At 36.7% G+C, this 23,136-nt stretch overlaps 1 protein-coding gene across 4 annotated transcripts in view; it reads left to right on the top strand.

Moving 5' to 3' along the window:
- Positions 1–16,482: 16,482 nt before the first annotated feature.
- LOC107727446 (probable global transcription activator SNF2L2) overlaps positions 16,483–23,136 on the top strand; it is a 50,260-nt gene continuing 43,606 nt past the window's right edge. For 2 of the 4 annotated variants that reach the window (XM_016537322.1, XM_016537319.1), the window contains exons 1-5: positions 18,513–18,748; positions 18,931–19,060; positions 20,063–20,395; positions 20,613–20,711; positions 22,529–22,790. In XM_016537322.1, the coding sequence (XP_016392808.1) occupies positions 18,524–18,748; positions 18,931–19,060; positions 20,063–20,395; positions 20,613–20,711; positions 22,529–22,790 (1,049 nt within the window). In that variant the 5' untranslated portion in view covers positions 18,513–18,523. The other 2 variants (XM_016537318.1, XM_016537321.1) reach the window with 2 other exon arrangements.

The following is a 23,136-nucleotide window of genomic DNA, read 5'->3' as shown; positions in this document are numbered from 1 at the left end:
ACCTGATACTAAAAAGAAGTTCACGGGACTCTACAGAAAGACAGATCCATCCCTTGAGGATGATGCTCACTCTCCATCTCCATCTCCAATCCACCGGCACCTCTTAGATTCTCACTTTGTCTCATCAAAGCTAGTGAAGTAGGTGAGTGTGAGTACAGATGGGTCTCCTCAGAGGCGTTGACCACCTGAAGATGAGGAAGATTAGGGTTTAGGGCACCTACCGTGGCGCTGTCTATGTCCCAACTCGCACTGCTTTGAATATGGTTAGTAATGGAGAAATGGCTGTTTTACTCTCCACAGACCATGTAACTTGAGGAGGCCGCCGTTTCAGCCTGGAGACATGTTGGATCGAGGCCACAGGTTATTTGACTCTTTCAGAGTGAACCTGTAGGTTGTAGCCTCTTGGGTCCTTCAATCTCAAATGCGAACTCCATCAAAATATCATCTCTCATATGTCGGAGACACCCTGCTCATTTCGTCAACCCTTAACACCTATGAAACCAAACAGCCTGGATACATCCACAGGCCTTACTGCACAGTTTTAAAAGGATTTGGTCCAAAAGAGTCATAAAGATTACAAGATCCATACACCTTTCTATAAAACGGTGGCAACCAACCCAAAAGTCAATGCTATTATTTCAGCAGGTCTTTCTCATTCCTGCAGTAACATACTTCTTTTATTTACCTGGTTAGTGGAAATGCAGAGCACCTGCTCTAAAAAAAAAATCCTACCATTCTGAATCAGTGCTGGTGAGTAACTGAAAGGAGAGACATTGTCACACTGGAACGGCATGAGGGTGAGTAAATAATGACAGAATTTTCACTTTTGGGTGAACTATCCCTTTCTAGGTAGCATCAATGTAGTTAGTTACTTCAAATTGAGTAGCTTGTATATAGTTTATCAAACTACCGTTGTAAAGCAGCTAACACAACACTGATTTTCATGTCTCAGAATTTGCCAGAATAATCTATTAAGAGAGTGATTGAGGAAAAAAAATCGAAAACTTCAAATTACTCAGTATTTCTAACAATATGGGTGGGCTTAGGAGAAAGGTGCAAGTATGCATACTCATGACACATTGCTGAGGAAGGGGGAGAGGACCCATCAAGCCATCAATAAAATGCAGATCTTTCTCATGTAGAAATACCAGACCATCCGTCACACAGCAGGCAGTCGAGACTCATGTGCACGTCCTCTAAGCCAAATCGCACAACCATACGGAACATGTGCTCTCAAAATGTGTGACATCTTACCCACACCGCACCTCAAAGTGCAGGATTTCAAAGGCCCACTGCAGCATTTATTGTGTCTACCTGGACTGTAGATTTTTTCACAAAAGCAGTTTCATTTTTATCAGCTTGAGAAACAGTTTAGACTGGTCTAAACCACGTCACACAAAAACTCTTTGTTTAAGCTGTAAACGTGTAGGCGTATGTGTCCCGTCACGATACAGGTGCTCATTGCGATGATGGTGTGATGATTTAAAGCAGTCAAGAGTACTGAGATAACATCTAAAGTGAGTCAGTTGCAGTTGCGTCTGTATCTTTTGGAATCACGTCAACTACAGAATATTATAAGCTACAAGATTGACGGGAAAGATTGTGCTGACTTTCCCCAGATGACCAATAGAAAGTCTAAATATACGGGCATTAACCCACATTGTATAATAGTGCAGATAAGATTTGATAATATAGCAGAGAAATGATACAGAACAGAGATAATGTAAGGTTAGGTGGCCACTTTCATTGATCACATGCATCATGGGTGACTGCAATTCTGACACAAAAATTAATGCTCATATAAGCAATGTTTAAGATCAAAACGCCTCCATCTTGTTAACAGAGGCGTGAATTTTCATCCCTTATGGTCAGAATCTTATGATTCGATCAACAGTTTCTCAGGTAACTTCTCTGATGTGCCAAAATGCAGCAAACAACACCTGCATCCGAAAGTATTTTGCCACGCTTCATTGCTGCGACAGATACACCATCACTGAAAAAATGCAGGGACTTTCTCAAGAAAGAAAATGGCCAATCAGACACAAAGAAGTGCACAGAGACCAACTCCATCTGTCAAGTCCATGGCCGAGTCATGAACCCTCCTCTTCCTTGTGCTTTGAGCAGTGAATGTGAGCTCTTGTAAAGGTACCTGCTGCACTGCAGCTCTGCCCTTACGCAAAGAAAATATATTTCCTTATATATGAATGATCAATATAATAAATGCTATTGAAAATATACAGAATAATATATTGTGTTAATATATTACAATATATTGATTAATACATAAGGAATTGCTGCTTTCATATATTGAAAAATATGTACCAATATATTTAATTATATTTGATAATATATGTAATTTTATACTCAGTAATACACTTAATAACATATAGATGTACATGTAATAAGATATGGTACTGCATGTGTATATATATATTGCACATATATTTACTCATGCAGCATACACACATATATAGACATCATATATAGCTAATTAACAACAGCACAAGCACACCTGCAAGTACTAAAGTATTTAGCAAAGAGAAGAGTGCACAGCCATTATTTTTTAAATAGAGTAATATATAGTCTTACTGGTGTTTGGCCAGTCATCAACCTAACCACAGGCTCTACTCTTCAGCACAATGGAAACCCCAAAATCACACAAACAGATCTCCCCCTATATTAATATTGAGCAAAACACATGAAATAACACTTAGTTTCAAGATTTACTCTCCTTTAACAGTCAGAAGCAAAGCATGCTGGGAACTAGAAATCTGCTGTAACTCGAATGTGTGCATATATGTGTGTACATACATTCACATTTATATGGGAACATGTATGTGCAATATATGTGCACAATAAAGGATAAAACTTTATGAATATTACATGCAATGCTATTTTTGTCAATATATAGCTATACATGGTCAATGACTCAATGCATACATTGCAGTATATTAGCACTAGTTTCCCACATTTGGAAATGTATTATGTAATATATCACATTATATTTTGCAGTATGTTCACATATATATTTTGTTCCGTAAGGGTGACAAGGCATTCCAGTCCAGACATTTGACAGGCTTTGAAGATCTCTACATCCGTGCATGCAGTGTGTTAGTGATAGAGGCCGTGTGGTGGCATTATGTCATTTTGTTTGTGGGTGTTTTAGCTGTGTCCTGCGATTCTGTCTACTTTCACGATTGCCCTGACACCTGTGCTGGTAGGGGTGCAAAATGTAATTCAGGATCAAAGCAGAAAACACAACATAGAGATAAATACAGGCGGTGTTCTGTAGTGCTCAGTCAGCTGCTAGATAAGACACATAAGAGGTTTAAAGGCAAAACACTGAAGGAAAAAAAAACATTTAGCAAAACCACAATTTCAGCACTTTGTGGCAATTTCACTAGTTAATTGAGTCTATAATGACTATGCAATTTTTGAAGGAATAATAGCAGGCAGTTATATGCAGTGTAATATTATTAATATTGAAAAAAATACAATGCATGATTTGTGTAGCACAATGAGAAACGCTGGTCTTACTGATGGTATGAAAAATGTTAACAGAACATCAGCCATAAATATGCTAAAGTACTTTGGGAATGATAGAACATACTCTCTTTCCTCAATAGGAGTGCAGACTCTGGGGAATTATTAATTCTTCCTAGAGTTCATATTTGGGCTTGAAATGGTCTATAAAAGGCCAAATGATATCAAGCTGTGCTGAGGTATATTTTGTGGCATTCATTTTTGGTTGAAATATACTTATATGTTTAGTGAAATGACATGCATGCAAGAGAAATAATGAATTAAAGTTGCAGTGTCTGTTTTGTTTTTTTTAACTAGACAAATTCTTTTTTTCTCCAAATAATTATTTTTTTTCAGTAAAACTACTACACTGAATATATAACTTTTAATACATTCAGTATGTAAATAAATTGAATATGGCTACAAGGAATTATTTATAGTATACTATTTGATATACTGTATCATACTACTATAATTCTGACATAACTGATAACTAGTGGAAAAACTGCAGCACTGGAATCATCTTTCATGTTATGTGTTGTTTTGTCATCGGCTACAGTTTATCTTTGAAACAAGATTATAAAGTTTGTCTATACAAATACAGGCAGCCCTTGTTTATAACAGACCTTTTTAAGAGGTAAATTTTCTTTATCAGAAATCAGTATTTACCAACAAACACTGCTTAGCTGTTCAGTTCATTGTTCAGCTATTATGCTTTTTTTTTTCAAGGATGCGTAAATACAAGGTCAAGGTGTCTAACACCTTTCTGAGAAATTTATTTTTACTCCACTGGTAGTTGCAGTAAACAAAAAATAAACAGTAAATATTAAGCATAAAATGAACCTGATGTAACATAATCCTAGACATTTTTCCTTTTTTCCCCCTAACAACTGAGCGACTGTCAATTTAAAAAATAAAAGATTTACATGTTTACATATACAATTATAATTATAATTTTAAGTTCTACTGAAAAACATGAATTTGGTCAACAAATCAAGCCAATTACCAATACTGTAAATAATTAGATAAAAATAAATAAATGATGACATGAATAATATACTAAATATATGGTAACACTTTACAATAAGGTTCATTATTTAACATTAGTTAACTACTTTAGTTAACATGAACTAAGCATGAACAATAATTCTACAGCATTTATTAATGTTAATGTTTGTTAATGTTAATTTCAACATTTACTAATGCATTATTAAAATCAAAAGTTGTGCTTGTAAACAGTAGTTAATGCGCTGTGAATTAACATGAACTAACAATGAACAACTGTATTTTCATTAACTAACATTAACAAAAATTAATACTGTAATACATGTTCATTGCTTGTTCATGTTAGTTAATACATTAACATTAAAGGAACCTTATTGTAAAGTGTTACCAAATAAATTATACAAAAATTCTGATAATTAACAGTACTACAAGTACCTGCATTATTTAAAAAATACATTTGTTTACTTCCAAAGGCAGTTATCAATAATGTGACAGTAATCGAATATTTGAACATCTGAGGTTCAAAGTAAGTCCAGTGCTATGTAATAGTAATCTGGTAACTGCCATCTTTGTGCCCTTGAGGGAAAGACAAAGTTTCGAGTCACTTTGGATGAAAAATGCCAAAACAGTACACGTCATGTCAGTTATTTCAGGAAAAATGACTGTTTTCTTCAAAGCATTTACTGTGATATTGTAGGTCTGCCTACATTTGCACTTTTCAAAGGGTCACCTTTCTATACAGTTACAGCGCTGTCATTGTATCAGTTAAGAAACAGCTATAAAAAAATCAGTAACAATAAAGAAACTGACAGCACGCATAACTTAAGGTGTGGCCACATTTACCATTGTTCAGCGAATTTAAATCGGAATCCACAAGATCAGGAATTCTGTGTGAGGGTGAAAGATTTCACCATACAAACGCGTTAAGAGAAACTTAAACAAGCTACTTGGTTTAAAAGTGGTTGGTTAAAAGTTACTTGGTTTAAAATTTTGCTAATGTGACCATATATTGTGAACATTTTAAAAATATGTGCATTGTGATTTCCCTTAAAATTCCATAAAATTTTTATATTTATGTTTTTCTCTTCACAGAATGTTGTTATTTATTGTCTTGCCAGTTCAAAATAAACACAAAATAAAATATTTTCTCAACATCCACCTCAGTTATAGTTACAGAAGCCTAGGTTCAAGGACACTGAACAGAAAAAAGCTCTTTATGCCTCTTCTAAAAGCAAACACATCCAGCATATCTCAGATGCACGTTGTATGGAATTGCTATTGACTTGACAACTTATCTCTTTGGCAATGAGCTGAAGAGGCTTGCTTCTGTGAAACTTCCAATCAGCACTAGCACTAGCACTAAAGTGATAGTGAAAGACAAGGAGGCAGAGGCCCAGCCCAGTCACTTTGCCTGGGCCCATTCATCACAGGAACTGCATCACGCTTTATTCCAATAAAGCCTCGTGAAACAAGAGCTGATTTCTTGCTAAATTCCAACATTAGTCACAGGTCCATATTTCAGGATTAGCAAAGTCTATGGGGAGTAATTGCTGCCCGAGGAACGAATGAGGCCTGCCCGGGTTACCGAACCACTCCATTTAAAGACATTTGTTTAGACATTGCTTTGTTAAAAAAAGTACTGTTGTTATGTTACTGGATCAACTGCCACAAATTCCAGTCTATGTAGCTGTCAGTGAAATCTTGTGAATGAGGCTTGAGGGGCAAACAAATAAAGTTACAAAAAAAGGTTAGGTAAAGAGGCTTCAGCGTGTGTTGGAGTTGTCTAATGGTTACCTTTCAAGAGTTTAATTGTTACCCAAGTACTTGAAAGATCCTATTTCACAAGTTTATAGGAGGAAGATCAAGACGGGAGACCTTTCATCAGAAAAGCACTTAAGATCCGTGCTGATATTTGATAGAACTTAATCACTGTTTAGAAAAAATGGCGCCTGTCTAAGCACTCTTGGATTGGGTTCCTTCATTTCCATGAGCGGATTGTGATTTCTTGGGGGACTTGCATTGACTCGTATGCGATCACCAAACATTCCAGATCACTCATTTTCAGCACTGTGCTAATGCTCAATGTTTCTCTTGAGACTGTCAATTCTTAGCAGTTCTACATTAGCATTTTAGGTCCATCCACACAGTGGTTTAACTGAAAGTCAGCTCCTGTGACCCACGATTCCTCGGTTCTGCCAGCGCACAGTGAACTCTGTGTGAACTGAGAGTTAATGAATGCAGCGCTAATACACTGTACGGGAATAATGTAGATGTGACTGACTCTGGGTCTTATGTCACTCCATGCACTACAAGAAAAATATAAGCTACATAAAAAAGTAAAATAACACATAATGACCATTTTTCTCAAATAACCAAGCACAGCTAATCTGACAAGAGTTTGACAGTCAGCATAAATTATTTCATAGTAGGATTTATCATTAAAATTTGTATTTGACATCTGTGGGCTAGGCAAAAATGTCTAATCTATTTCAGCAGTTTTGGGTGGGTGTGTAGGCAGAATGAATTAATTAATTAATTAATACATGCATACATAAATACATAACCATAAATAAACGTTGGGTAACATTTTATTTACAGTGGGTATAGAAAAGAATCACCCCCCTTTAAAATAATCACATTTTGTTGCTTTGCAGCCTGAAATGAAGACGGAAAAGTTTTTGTTTCATCCAGCTGGATTTACTCAATTTATAACAACTTGCAGATGAGACTAAAATTGAATTATTTGGCCTCAACACCAAGTAGAGACATATCCCAACAGACTAAAGGCTGTAATTAAATCAAAAGGTGCTTCAACAAAATACTGACACAAGGGAGTGATCCTTGGATGCTATAAGTTGCACTGAGTAAATCCAGCTGGATAAAACAAAAACGGTGTCTGTCTTCATTTCAGGCTGCAAAGCAACAAAATGTGATTATTTTAAAGGGCTGATTCTATTCTATACCCACTGAATATATTTGTTACATGTTACATCTACTTACTATAGTAATAACAGTAAATTACAATTGCATAGTTACAAATAACTAACCCTAAACCAAACCCTAAGCCTACAGTAAGTGCATGTTGTTAATTAATATTACTCAATACTTCTTTGCGTAATTACACTATAACAAGGACATCTTAAAATAAAGTGTAACAAAACATTGTAGATGAGTTACTTGGATCAGTGACTGGGAAACAACAAGTCAGTGCAATCCTGCATTTGCCGCCTGTAATAAATTGTGATGAATGAGAAATAAAAGTAATGTGTGTAATGGGGCCGATATGATTAATGATAAAATCTTGACAGCGTAAACTTTGAATCAGACATCTGTGGAGAGCAGATCTGTTGTTATCAGACAATCAGGGGAAGTTTCTCTCTGTTTGTGCACACTTACCAGGTGAAGTTGAGACTTGTAGAGCGCCACGGCCATTGAAAGGCAAGAGAAAAGCTCATAAGGACTGTTTGGAGTTTGGACACATGAGATCTTGCTGTGAGGTGATGTTGCTGCTTGGTAAAAGGAGAGGAAAAGATAATCAGCTTGAGAAGGATGGGGGTGCACTGTGTTTGGTTTGTGACTTCATGGATTTGACCCTGACCTGTACATTATGTCAACCGTTTAATAGAATCTTATGCAAAGTAAAAGGTTGCGCAGTTTACAATTACAACAGACCTTAAACTGATATTAATACAGATGATAGCTGATAATAATACAACATTTTAAAACAATACTGAAACAAGAATTTTTGATAACACCTTTTTTTTTTATTGTGGACCAATTCTCACTATTAACTCATTGCTTATTAGCATGCATATTGCTAGCATATTGGCTGTTTATTAGTACGTTTATTTGTACTGCTCAGAGTTTATCTTTAAATAATTTCTAAAATTATTTTTGTTTATTGTCACAGTTATAATGCTGATATATCTATTTGTGCCATTGATAAACAAGCACTTAGCACTAACTGTAAAGTATAATATTGCAACATAATGCAACATAATGTATGCATTGAAAAAAAGATAATATCTAAATTAACAGTTTTTATTTTTAAGTGAAAATGTTAACGTTACTGAATAAACCTAAATACATTAATTTATACCAACAAAACCAAATGTTAAATCAGGTAGAAAAAAAAGTTCTTTAAGGTAAGACTTGCAGGTTACCACTTTATACAGTGATGTAGATTAGACAAATGAGTCAATCGCTAGCCATTTACACTATTATATCATAATGCAATACAAATATTTAGTAATATGATGTGCTGTAACAGAAAATGACCAAGCTTTCAACAATTACAAATAAATGACAAAATAACACACTGAATTAAAAATTTAAATATATTTTAAAAACTGAAATATTTTCTTGTAAAAAGTACTCTAATAATCTTTGTTTTATTTACAATTTTGAAAATCATTTTTTACAGTGTATGAGGGAGTAAGTATCAATAAAACAGCAAAAAAGGCTCAAAGAAGTTCAAATCTCCAAACATTCAACATAACTCATTATTTAATTCTTTAAGCAATCAACCGCAGACAAACATATTTTAGATTCAGTAGATAAAACACTAATGATAAACTATACACAGGTGCACCCACAGCTTGCATTTAGGTCAACAAATGAAGCACAGAATGTGAACTCTATCCAAGTCTGTCAATCAGCAGAATGTGGTAGAGAAAGTATTAATTTTGCAACACCTTCCATTGAGAAGCACAAATCACTCATATCAGTCATATGCCAAATTTGTTTCAAGTGGGTGTTGTACAGATGGGGCAGCTGTCATTCTGGCAGTGGCAGCTCAACAAAGCTGAGCGGAATACCTGAATCGTGAGTTTAGAGGGGTAAACACTTAACTTATTCACTACGCCTTCATATATGGCATCTGAGCTTCTGTCAGAAAAAGGCAAGCACTGTTATGTCTACAGTCAATTGAGAGGCAATTACGTGGGACTAATCTGTCATTACTGCTAAAACGAACTAAGCCCAGAGACATTGTATCAAATCACATGGGTCTGACAAAGCATGCCTGTCAGATAAGCCCGTTGCATACCACTGAGCGCAACGCCTGTGTACTCAGGCATAGCATGAAAGAGGGAAAAGGTCAATGTTTACTGTATGTGGCATGGAAAAGGCAGACTAGTTCAAGTTGTCAATGACACGACAGATCTGCCTTCTTCAGAGTGGTTTTGGTTTACTTGTTACCAGAGTGCAATCGTGTATTAATTGTCTTTTACTGCCATGCATTTGGTGTCTTGATGATTCAATAGGCTCCTTTATGGCCATCAGCGTTTGGCCACTGAGAATATGAGACTGACAAATTAAGATAGAAAGTCAGGCCAAAACTGTTTCTCACATACCACAGGCTTCATGTCATCCTAAAGTGTTTTGAAAACCTGAGATCTCCACTGATATGACTAGCTAATGCACAAAACTCCTCCTCAATGGCCTGTATTCATTACATGGTTCAGAACGGCCAAAGACACTGACCGGTCCTGCGCTGTCTTACTCTCTGAAAACAATATCTTAATCCGGCAGAAGTCCTTAGAGGGCCGGACAGGATGTGCAATTGCTTTTGTTCTTATGCATGTATGTATGTACACTGCAGATGTTCAAGATATCAAGATATTACACAGATTTGTTTTAATTTCTATAGCGTGTGTGCTGACAATTTAACATTTACTGTCTCACACACACACACACACACACACACACACACAACACTAAGGGTGTGAGAATAAAGTAGCTCTAACTACTCGCAGATGCCTGTTGGTCATTGGTGGTAGTCAGGTATTTTGCTGACATCATCCCTCAGGAGTTGAAAGTATTCAGTGTGACAAGTTAAAAACACATTGTGAGCTTAAATGGCCAAGCTCATCGTGATTTGAAGCAAGACAGTAAAGTCAACACACTCTTTTCAGGACTCCAGACTAAAGAAAATGACTAGGAAGTCACTTACTCCTAAAATTAAACATTTAGGAGTCAAAAGACATTTTAGTTGACAAATTATAGAACCATGAAAAAAAAAAAAAAGTTCAGAGGCAACTTCTTATTTGAGACTGCCATTGTAGTGATCCTGGTTATATTTGTGCTATATAAATATCCATTTTGCAAGAATATGTGTGCTTTAAAAATATTGTGGTTCCAAAATGTCACCTACCTGTTAGTCAAAGATTGCATTACAATAGATTCAACATCTCAACCGAACCTCACTATGTTAAACAACAACCAATTTTTGTTAAATATTAGATTTTTTTTTCTCCGCGAGTTTGATTCAAACCTGAGTTTGAAACTGATTCATGATTCTTTTTAACGGACTTAACCGGTTCACAGTTATTTATTCGCAAAACAGACATCACAGCTTGCAAGAAATTACTTCTTTATAATGGCGACTATATACACTCTAAAAAATGCTGGGTTAAATGCAACCCAGTGTTGGGTAAAATATGGACAAACCCAGCGATTGGGTTGTTTTGACCCAACTGTTGGGTTACTACCCAGAAGGTTGGGTTAAACATTTAACCCAACTGCTGGGTCAAAAGAACCCAATCGCTGGGTTTGTCCATATTTTACCCAACGCTGGGTTGCATTTAACCCAGCATTTTTTAGTGTAGATTTAAAATCACTGTCAATCACTATTTATTGTTTTATACTATTTATTTTTATTTATTGCTGGTTATTGTTACTTATTACTGTTTTTTTTTTTGGTTTATGAAGCAACTACTTGCACAATAATAGTGGTCTTTCAGTTGTGCAATATGAAGCCTGATATACCCGTCTACATGTTCTGCTCCCCAGTATGGCATTGTTTATGTGAGACATATGTGATTTAGCTATGTATTTATTGTGTGATTTGAAAATGCAGCATACATTAAGCCCAAGAAAAATTTCCCTAAAGGGAAAATGAAGTATATTGTATCGTATCGTATCGTATCATACGATAATTCATTACAGTTTTAAATATTTTGGTGACCAGTTTAGTCACTTTTTGTAACCCTGCTTTTAAATGTTAAAAGAACAGCCTAGTTCACACAAAAACGTTTTTTTTTCCCTGTGGGACATGAATTTTTTTTTATTTTGAACAATGTTGGTACCATTGACTTCCATTATAGGGTTTAAAAACACAGAGACATTTCTAAAAATATTTTCTTTTATGGTCCACAGAGAGAAAAGATACAAGAAATCATGGACCTAATTTTGTAGATTCTTTGTATTTTTAGTGCAGAGTCTCTTCCTTGATAGTAATGTGTCTTAGTTTAGCAGATGTCACGCAGGTGATGCGTGATGAATAGACAGCAGAGGATAATAGTGAGTGGCAGAACACCTGCAACAAAGGCAACTACAAAGAGGCCTCACTGACAGCGCTTCCTTCCCCCCAGCCTATCTTGACCCCTCTGGAATCCCGCACCATCTTGGAAAAAGATTTCCAGCGCTGCTCTTTATCAGATGCTGGTCCCAAGAGCCTGTTAAAAATCCCAGGGTTTGCAAATCGAGTATCGTAGCAGTGAAATTAAAGGGTCAAGTGATGGAAGGTGTCCCACACCTGCGGATCAATCTGGCTGAGTTCCACTTTCAATGGGATGACAGAGGAGCGAATAAACACTGGTGAGAATGTGGAAGATAAAAAGAGAAGGATGTAGCCAATTGGCCAAGAGGGATCTTTAAGAAACCGCTTATTGCCATGGATGGACAAAACGGACACTGCTTAGATTGAAGAAGTCAGATTTAGAGGTGCTTGACAGGTTCATTTGTATCTCTGGATGTTTTATTTTCACAAGAACAGACATATATAGTGTCTGTAGGATGATAAAAATAACTCCAGTTCATTAGGCCACAACTTATGCCTGAAAAACAATAGGGCCTGGCTCCAGTGAGTGTCGTGCATTGAAACATGACACGAGTATATTCAAACTTTTAAGTATCCTCCACAAACTGATATTTGTTTTAGGCATATTGGGTGTCAATAACACAAAATTCAAAAGTGTAATGGCTCACAACAGACCCCTTTGCCGCGTGGCTTTATTTAAATACGAAAGGCTTAATAAGGAAAGTTATCCACCTGGGACGCTCAGCATAGCAACAGCACCACGTACAAAACAAACAAGCCCCCGAAACAGATGTCACATGTAAAACTAAATATAACGTGCCTTTGGTTGGGTCACACCTGGAAAACACAGGCAATTAGCCAAAGCAGCCCATGAAAGCCGCTCCAATCTATGATATATATATATATATGTATATATTTAGTTGTGGCCACTGTGCAAATACAGAGCGTGGTGAATGCCGATACTGCCGTGGCGACTGTAATAACCGATGTGTTCATGCGACGCCCGCAAGAGCTAAAATTGTCTCTTTGTGAATACAATACATTTGTTAAAACACTTGGGCCTATTGTAATGCACATGGGATTGTTATTATAAGGCCAATTTCCATAAAGCTAAAAGCCTATATGCGTTTATACTGTTGTGCTCATTTGAGCTGGTAGTTGAAAGGCATATTTGAGATTTAATCACTTGGCGTTAAGCTGCTAAGTGTCATTTAACATATTTGACTAATTCAAATATGTATAGTGACTGATCACCTGACTATAGGATGAGTACAGGTTAGGCGACTACGCATGCCCTAATTTGGACAGTGGGCAAATTTCATGGTGGGCAGACGGAGGGGGTAATGGTTTTAAGGCAAATTGATTTTGAAACCACTGTCCAGTCATTTTCCATGTCAATTGAACACTGGTCTGGTCTTTCCTGACCAGTGAATCTGAAGTGGAGGCACTAACCATTCAGGCTGTTTGGAGGCTTTATTTGGATGCATTTACATTCAGGAACCTTGCACACATTCTTTTTTTGAAAATGGCAAGAACATAAAGGATTACTGAGGAAAGGAAGCAGAGACAGAGCCAAAACCATACACTTTGTTTACCTGTCCAAAGGCTATTCAAATACAACCTTTAGTTAGTGCCTTGCAGTCCAACAAGATTTGATTTGATTCATTTGACTTATCTGCCTATTGTTGATCAGAATTGAGAAAATGGAACAATATTAATGGATTAGTTCAAAGTCATCGGTATGCGCTTAATTGCTTTGCTGAGTATAAGAATACATTGTTACAATGTTATTTCCATACAAACATTACAGACTGCACATTACATCTTGAATTATTTGTGATTTTGTATTCTTTTTGTGGTTATTTATCTCTTATATTAAAAGGTGATTGCAAATACAGTCAAATATCTCTATATAATCTGCAGTATATATTTAAAACATTTGGACAAAAATCAATTATGCCTTAGCTGTTTAATTATTATTTTTTATTTGTATTTATTTATTTGTGAAAAACCCTGAATCATGTTCTATGCTTACTCTGTGTGCGCAGTGAAAATAAAATCTCCACCTGTGTGACAAAGAGCCATTTGTTTTACCGTGCGGTTGGAATTGACTTGATAAGAGAAACAGCCATAAGAATACAATCTGTCATCCCAACAGGTCACAATCAACAACATGCCTATCTCACCTGATAGCATCAGCCAGGTGTCAGAGAAAGCTGATGGGCGATAAGGTTACACTGCAACCCAAATTACATTTTGTCAGGACTGCTGTTACAATTTGTAAATACATGATTACTACCCAAAAGACAAATGTATCATTTCAGTACATTTTAGATATTTTAACTGTATAATTAGTATAATTAATTGTTATGATGAAATTATTTGCTAATACAAAAATATTTTTGTATTAGCAAGGAAATAAGTATTTTTTTGTTGTTTGTTTAAAACAAAGAATCTAATCATAACTAGTTTAAATTACATTTCTGTTTATTTAAGTATTTTAATTTTAATACTGTAGATCAGGTTAATCTTGACTTTGTATAAATGTGAAGGATTCTAGAATACAATGTTGATTTCATCATAACAAACAAGATACAATCAGCTTTTTTCAGTCTAAACAATTTATGTGACAATTACGTTATAAATTAAACCAACTTTCTACTACTTTCTATACCTAACACCTTCAACCTTCAGCAGTAACAACACAAGAGAAGTGCAATAAACTAGACAGCTCACTCACTTAGTATTAAAAGCTACCAATAAATCCAATAAATAAATCCATATAAATCCATAGAAACTATTTCATTCAGAACAATAGAATGCAAACTGATTTGCATAAGTCCCTCAGGTACAACTGAGGGCCAGTCGGATATTTTTGTATTAGCAAATTGTCTATATTGGCTTACCCAATCAGAACATTGGTTCTGGAGGGGGAAAAAGGTATGAAAATCTTCAGAAAACCTTAACCTAATATAGTCAGCCCTCTTGTTTTGCTAAACAGCAGTATAGTAATACTATGACAGCACTGATACTGTTGTTTTTAGAGCTTTGTGGTTTAACCTTCATCTCTCAAGCACTCAACACCACTTGTATCTGTACCTGTATTTTAAGATGCTAAGAAAAAAAAAATGCCAAGAACATGATTGTAAATGTAGATTAATTGTTGTTGCTATTTTCACACAGTACAGAAAATCTGAAATCTACTGTATTAAACAATAACTATATGAACTATGTTTATTTTATTATTATTATTTTAATAATAGGTCATTTTGTTTGCACATTTATGTGCATTATTGGATGGTAATAATGAATGATGGTACAGCAATTTGGTAAATTGGTTAGCAAATTAGATCATTAATTTACTTATTATATAAATGAGTTACAATGTATTAATGTCAACGCATGAACTGCCTGTTGACTGACTCGTAGCTATATTTGCATGGATTAGACTGGAACCTTATTGAATTCTTAAGCACTGGCTCCCTCTTGTGGTTACATCATAAAACTACAGTTTTATCACACTTTTTACACCAAAAGATCTACTAGTTACACCAATGGTTCCCGTGGATCTCGCGAGCCAGATTTGAGGATCACTGTCTTGGAGTCTTCACTAATGAGCTGATGAGTTGAATCAGGTGTGGTTAAATAGGGAGACATCTAAAATGTGCAGTGTTGGGGGTTCTCCAGGACCAGGATTGGGAACCACTGAGTTACACGTAAAACCTACACGTTAAACACTCTATTACATCTAACACATTAAGCAGCCTATTATAGGTTTTTCTCAGATCATTTTTAAACAGTAAAAAGGAAATACAAAATAACTTAAAAAGTAAAAAGTAACGTCCAAAAGAAACCATTTTGACCAACAAATATTAATTAATAAACTGTGAAATCTATAAACATGTGACACCTTGCCACATAAGCTGACATTCAGGAACATGAGGGATTCGTTTAATGTTAGTATTAACATTCGTTACCCATATGATATGCAAAAATATGGTGATATTGGAATAGTAGTCCTTCTAATTAAGAAGGTTTTGACGCTGAAAGTGGTTATGATTACGTGTGGGGTGGGCTTTAGTGATAAGACCAATCAGATACTGCCTCCCATGTGTATGAACCAATCAGAAGCAGAAGAGTTTTTATTTCACTGGGAGTAAATTTTCGGTCCAACAATGACTTAATTGTTGTTACGACTAATTTAAGTACGAGATACATTTTCATTTATCACACTTGTTTTACAGACAACTTGCTTATGCAACCTATAATGCAATGCATGGAGTCACTTCATCCGTAGTGTAGTAACAGAAAAAACTGTTCATGTCGCCTCAGATAAATATGGGCTCACACAGGCCGTGAATACAACACAGTCAGTCCTGTGAGCGAGTGAAAACATGATCATTTTGGAGCTAGTGTCCCCAAACGCCCCGGCGGACGGGCGAGAATTCCAGCACCTTCGGCGCTGTGAAGCGAAAGTGTGCTTGAAAAGCCCCGCCCCTAAACATACCACGAGGTGATCGATGTGTTACTCAGCCAATTACACGACAGAGCCGACTGTATTTCCGGCGCTCTCAACGAATCAGAAATGTCAAAATACTAAAAAACGCGAACTTCAACTTGTCAGCAAAACAGAGGGGGAGGGGACCAACATATGGCAGTCATATTTTTGAAGCTGAAATAATGTGCTAGACCTTTTATTTGTGTTGTTTACCTCGCAGAAGGTAATTGAGTTTAAATACTCTTTGCTTGGACATTTATACTGATGTATATATGTCAGTGGGCAGCATTTTGTTAGGGGCATTTTTACAGATAAAATGTCGCGGGCTAGCATGCTAACATAACTGTACAGACGGTTAGCGAGCTGCTGCTCAATTATCTGAGACGGGGCTTTACTGCTTGCTTGATTTTAACTTTGACAACATAAATGCAGGTGAATAAACTGCTTCTCTAAGAATGCAAAACTGTTTGTAATGCCAGGAAAATGAACGGCTGTTATAAATGTGCATTGGTAGTGCGATGTGGTGGGAAGGTCCCAGAAAGTTTGAGATTTCAGGAAACTGCAATGGCGTGAGGGGGAGACGGTCATGACAGCAGGTCGAGGAAGCCATGATCAGAGCAACTCTCTCCAAATTACACCCCTGCGCCGAGCTATATGTGCATTTACTGATTCATTGCAATTATTCTGTTTTTAAATAAGCGGTTTTCTTATAATATTACGGGTGACGTTGACCACTCCTAATTATTGGTTGCTTTTTAAAGTTTTCATCATTTTGCTTTGGACAGTAAGCATAGGCCTGCCCGAGCGCATTTGTGCATTTCACAATGGATTCATTGTTTATTCCTAGTTTTTCCGTTTGGATAGTTTTGCCTGAATGAACTCAAATCGTTCATAGATACGAATAATTACTGTAATTTTCAATAGAGTGTGTAATTAAATGTTAACGTGCCTTCACATGATAAAAGAGTACCATTATCATTATCTGACCCCGTGCATGTTATTTATTTATTTTTTAACCCTTTACCGTCATTGGCGTCTTGTGATCCTGCTAGTTTCCAGAGGCTGCTCGGGTGGGCGTGTCAGAGATCAGCGCGGCTCATTGTTATGCAAATAACACTGGAAGATTTTGCATACATTTTAATCAACTCTATTTCAGGCCTCTCTTTCTTTTATGTGAGCGGGCGAGTGTTCTTCTTAATACCAGCAATACCTGCAACAATAATAAAGCAATTTAACAATAAAGTAATGTTAGAAAACGAATGTAAGTTGTTTAATAATGTATGCTTATGTGTGTGGGCGAGTTCATTATTATTATTATTATTATTATTATTGTAATCATTGTCATCAATGATAATAATAAAGTAAAATTAAGATATAAATGTAACTTATTTAATAAAAATTGTTTAACCCTTTTTCCCTCTTGGTACTACTTCATAATAAGTGTCAGGGTTCCCACAGTCATGGAAAACATGTAAAATTCAGGAAAGTTTAAAATTCTGTTTTCCAGGGCAGGAAAAAGACATTCATTTCTCAAAAATGTGGTTCCTGAAATATCGCAATACAAGATATATTTCCTTATTATGATAGAACTTGGTTTCAGGTTATTTATATATAATGATGCAATAAGACACAAGAGACTGTAATGCACGGCCTCTCTTGGCTTACTGCTTTTTTATTATAAAAGATGACAAATGTTGTGCATAGTTTCATATATTAATAATCAGAATTTAATTTAAATTATTAGCCTAACTTGCTTTAAAAAACAACGTAGCAACTTGCCACATTATTATAGAATATAATTATGTATATAATATATAAATATATATTAATTTAATATAATTGATAGTGGCTTTTTCATAAAATATGTCTGACTTTAAATATAATTAACTTTTTATTATTTTGCTTTATATTTTATATTTTATTTAGCAAATGAAAAACGTAGTCATTTGGGATGTCAAACAATGTTTGGTATTTTGGACAATAGTGAGACTATCATTAACAGTAGGTTCAAGTTTTTGTCCCTCCTTCCCACAGATTCTCAGTCGATAGATGTCCACCCCCAACGAACCACCGGTTGGGATACCCCATGCTGGTCCCTCACCAGGTGCTGGCCTGTCTCCTCATTAACAGTAGGTTCAAGTTTTTGTCCCTCCTTCCCACAGATTCTCAGTCGATAGATGTCCACCCCCAACGAACCACCGGTTGGGATACCCCATGCTGGTCCCTCACCAGGTGCTGCCCTGTCTCCGGGGCCCATCCTAGGGCCCAGCCCTGGACCCGGCCCCTCTCCTGGCTCTGTACACAGCATGATGGGTCCCAGTCCAGGGCCCCCAAGTGTCCCGCATGCTATGCAGGGCCAAGGGGCTGGAGACTATTCACAGGACATCCACCCAATGCATAAGGTAGAGGATGACTTTTGGGATTGATTATATTAAAATTGATCAATAGTTGTCCAGTAAATGCAAAACAGAAAAATGCATATAAATAAATGAAAAAGTACTGTTGTAGGTTCATTTTCAGGCAGTATGTTTGAAGTTGCCAGTATGCCAGCAGCATGTATGACTAATCTCCTGCCTCTGTTCAGCCTATGGAGGGAATGCATGAGAAGGGGATGGGAGAGGATATGCACTATGGACAAATGAAGGGGGTGGGCATGAGATCCCTGCACAGTGGCATGGGTCCTCCACAGAGCCCTATGGATCAACACAGTCAAGGTACAATTACATATAGGCTACAATATAATAACAAAGCACTCAGCGGTTATTATTTTAACCATAACTATAGTTCAGTTCACCAAAAGAGGCTCTTGTTCTTCTGCCATTGAAGGAGGATAAGTCTACATTGGCCTCAGAGGTAATTAAGGTGATTATTTGACAGTGTTTAAGATCTTTGTACTTTACTCTCTTCACTCAAACTATTCTCTGATATGTACCTTTTACAGTCCTAAATATATCTATAAATGTTCATAATTAAAGGTTCTGCAATTAACATAAATGGACTGTTTAACGGAAATATAGTTTAAAAGTTTATTGAATTGTTGATGGTAGCCTAACACAGCCAACACTGGACGTGAGCGGCACGATGCGACGCGACAAAAGACAGTAGAACCCATTATAATCAGTGACGCTGTCTACACTGGATGTGGTGTGACATGACAAATGCCCGACAGTAAACTGATGCCTCGTTCTATTTATCACGTACTGACACAAAGTACAAATGGTTTGCAACGGTCGCATTCAGTGTAGACAGCCTTAAGCTGTTGCCACAAGGCACAGCTTTCGCATCCCGGTGTAGGCACGGTGTAAAGGTGAGGTCAGTGGTTAATGAAATTTCGGCAATATTTAGTGGGCAAAAAAGCAAAGAAACCATTGTCAATGACGTAGAGATGCATGAAGCACAGCTCAGTAACTTTCAAACCAAGCAGCTTTCTGTTGGTTGATGTGGTAAATTTGCATGGCCAACTTGAACCTGAGTGAAATCTGTGGGGAACTTTTTCACCCTTATGCAGAACTCCCAAGCATGTTGATTCCTATTGAAATTGATTTATTCTACAAAAAGAAAAAAAGACAAAAGACGGACAGAAAAATAATAATAATAAACAACAACAGAAAAATAAAATAATTTTTCTGTGGCAGTGATTAATAAAGGAGTGCACTTTTAAATGACACCTTTGACACCAATAAACTTTATAAATCTTTTCTGCTTGTGCTTCTTAGGCTACATGTCCCCTCATCCCTCGCCAATGGGCCAGGTGCCAGAGCATGTGCCTAGCCCTATGTCAGGAGGAGGGCCGACCCCACCGCAAATGTCTCAGGGTCAGTCACCCATGATGCCCATGGATCCACAGGGGATGGTACAGCAAGCCAGGGGTCAGTCTGCCTTCAGCCCAGTTCAGCTACAGCAACTCAGGGCTCAGATCCTGGCGTACAAGATCCTGGGCCGGGGTCAGCCTCTGCCTGAAAATCTGCAGTTAGCAGTGCAGGGCAAGAGGAGCCTCCCCACCATGCAGCAGCAGCCCGTCAACACTGGCCCCTACAACAGACCTCTAGGTGATTATACTTATGGTCATTTTCGGTGTTAGTCAATAAGTCCAAGTCCTTGTGCAGTCCAAATTACAGTTGTGCAGTTTTTTCTTGTATTTGTATTTTTATGATGTTTTAAGGCTGATTGCAACTGATGATATTCTATACAAAATCCGTCACCTTGTAAGGAATACTTTTAATGCAATTTTCTTAATTATTATTCAATCTTGTGCTGTTTCGCTAGGTATGCCAATGACTCATGGAGGGCCTGCAACAGGCCCATGTCCCTCTCCAGTAATGCAGACTCATACCCAGAGCTCTGGGCCAAAACCATGGCCTGAAGGTGAGTGTGGGATGTATTTATTCTTAAGCAGTTGCATCTCTACATTCCACCTAATGGCACAGTGAAGCAAAATTTATGGCCATCAACTGAATAATTTTAGAATTATTGATATACTATTTTAGTTCTTGGAAATATATTGAATTAGGTTTTATTTCTATATTTTCATTTTAACTTTAGTTTAAGTTTTATTAATTTTGTTATGTTCTTTTGTTATTTTTAATAGTTTTTTTTTTTAAATATTATGTTTTATTTTTAATTTATTTTTATTTCAGATTTAGTTTCAGTAATTGTAGTACTTCAAATTTTCTTTTTTTTTCCTAGTTAGTTGCCAAGGCAACATTTCAAATTTTAGTTTAGTTTTTTTTCCTCTATCCATCCATTCTCCAAACCTATGCTCTGAAAGGCCATGGAGATGCTGGAGCCTACCACAGCGTGTCAGGCCAGATGGTCAATTTTACATTTTCATCTAATATTTATATTTTATTTTATTTCTGATTTTTTTAAATTAATGAAAATAGTTTATGTTTACAATAACAACACTGGTGATAGCTGAGGGGCCTGTTTACATGTGTGCTTACCCAACCAACACTAGATCAAATGACATATTTCCGGTCGACAGAAAATATGAAATTTCATACACAGTCTTCCAGTCACAGATGCTTTTGTGCAGCCTGTCTTACAGTTCAAGGGTACATATTCTGGTTAAGCCTGAAAAAGACATTAACATGCTATTGGAATATTTCTGTATACTGTACATGTACTATTTATGTCAACATTTATGTCGACTCAAAAGATGAATTGTGAATGTAAGCCAGTAACCTTTCTGAAAACGAGACTTTTGCAGTGCTTTTTATCCATCTGTATATTGATTTGTTAATTTCTTTTTATGTTTGTTTGTAATGTAGTGTTGTTTTCTGTTTGCTCCAGATACTGCTGAAATATGAGCAAATTCATATTTATATATAATATTCTTGTGCACATAAACATGGTAATAATGCTCCATATGAGTTAAACTTTGAAAATGACTTTTAAACAAATGCCAAGAGGCAACCTTACAGAGGTTAAATCCCCTGGCTAATAAATATGCTTTCAAATGACAGTACATTTTTTCACTGATTGCTAGATCTGCATGGAAAAGTCACTGAAGTTCACACAAATTAAAGATCATTCTTTTCAAGTGAACTTGATTGGTGAGTCAGCCTGGTTTAATTCTGATGCACTGCTTATTGGCTGTACTTGTCGAAGATAATAAGCACCACCTCAGGTCAATTGACATTTTCACTGCATTTTTTTTCACAATATGAAATGACTAGGGACATTGAATGCCCTCATGGCAGGTTCAGCAACTGATTGATTGTATCCAGCCAGAAATCCAGAAACTTTATTTTTCTTCTGAACATGCTCTTGTATCATTTCTTGTGTTTATGTTCTCATTTAAGGATTGCATGCCCTTTATGAAGTTTCTTTAAAGGCATTGAACTTGGCTTGAAGCAGGTCATATGAGTCCTTGTAAAGATTTTTCAGATCAGAGGTGGCCATCAGTTCACACTGTGCTTTGAACTCTTAAAACCGTCAACAGCAGCTTTGATGAACTCTTTGAGTACGATCAAAAATCCTAATGACAATGGGCTTCTGAAATATAAATGAGATTACTTATGTTGTTTCATAATGGCGCATTATATTGATTGTACTGACAACAGCATTATGGATGACTGGAAGCTTAATGCTTTTTTGCATTCAGGAGCATTTCTTTGACAGACATGACATTCTGATAAATCTCACAAGACGTTCACAAAGAGCATCTCCTTTATTTTCAGGTCAAGGTTCAGAGACCCCCGGCGCTCAACAGAAGTTGTTGGCCCCAGCTCCCAGTGGCAGACCCTCTCCAGCTCCCCTGCTGGCCCCCACTGGCACACAACCTGTGCCCAGCACCTCCCTCACCTCCCAACCTCAGCCACCACCAGGACCAGGCCAGCCCTCCCTCATCATCCAGCTTCAGCAGAAACAGAATCGCATCACACCAATTCAAAAGCCTCAGGGTCTGGACCCTGTTGAACTCTTGCAAGAGAGGGAATACCGGTATGTAATGAATAATTAAATTCAACTAAATCAACACTAATAAATCTGCACTGGTCTAAAGGGGTCATGAATTGCATTTTTTATTTTATGATGTTTCCTGAGGTACACTTACAATGTGTTTGTCCCCTGACTTTAAAGGGGTCATATGATGCTATTTTAAAGATCATTATTTTGTGTATTTGGTATAACAGAATATGTTGACATGCTTTAATGTTCAAAAAACACATTATTTTTCAAATACTGTACATTATTGTAGGTCCTCTATCTACCGGCCTCTCTCAAACACGTAGTTTTCAACAAAGCCCCCTCTTTTGACAAGCGCAGTCTGCTCTGATTAGCCAGCTGA

This window comes from Sinocyclocheilus rhinocerous, unplaced genomic scaffold, assembly GCF_001515625.1.
Source record: "Sinocyclocheilus rhinocerous isolate Xijiao unplaced genomic scaffold, SAMN03320098_v1.1 scaffold968, whole genome shotgun sequence".
Classification (NCBI taxonomy): Eukaryota; Metazoa; Chordata; class Actinopteri; order Cypriniformes; family Cyprinidae; genus Sinocyclocheilus; species Sinocyclocheilus rhinocerous.
This window is presented reverse-complemented; position numbering and strand designations above follow the sequence as displayed.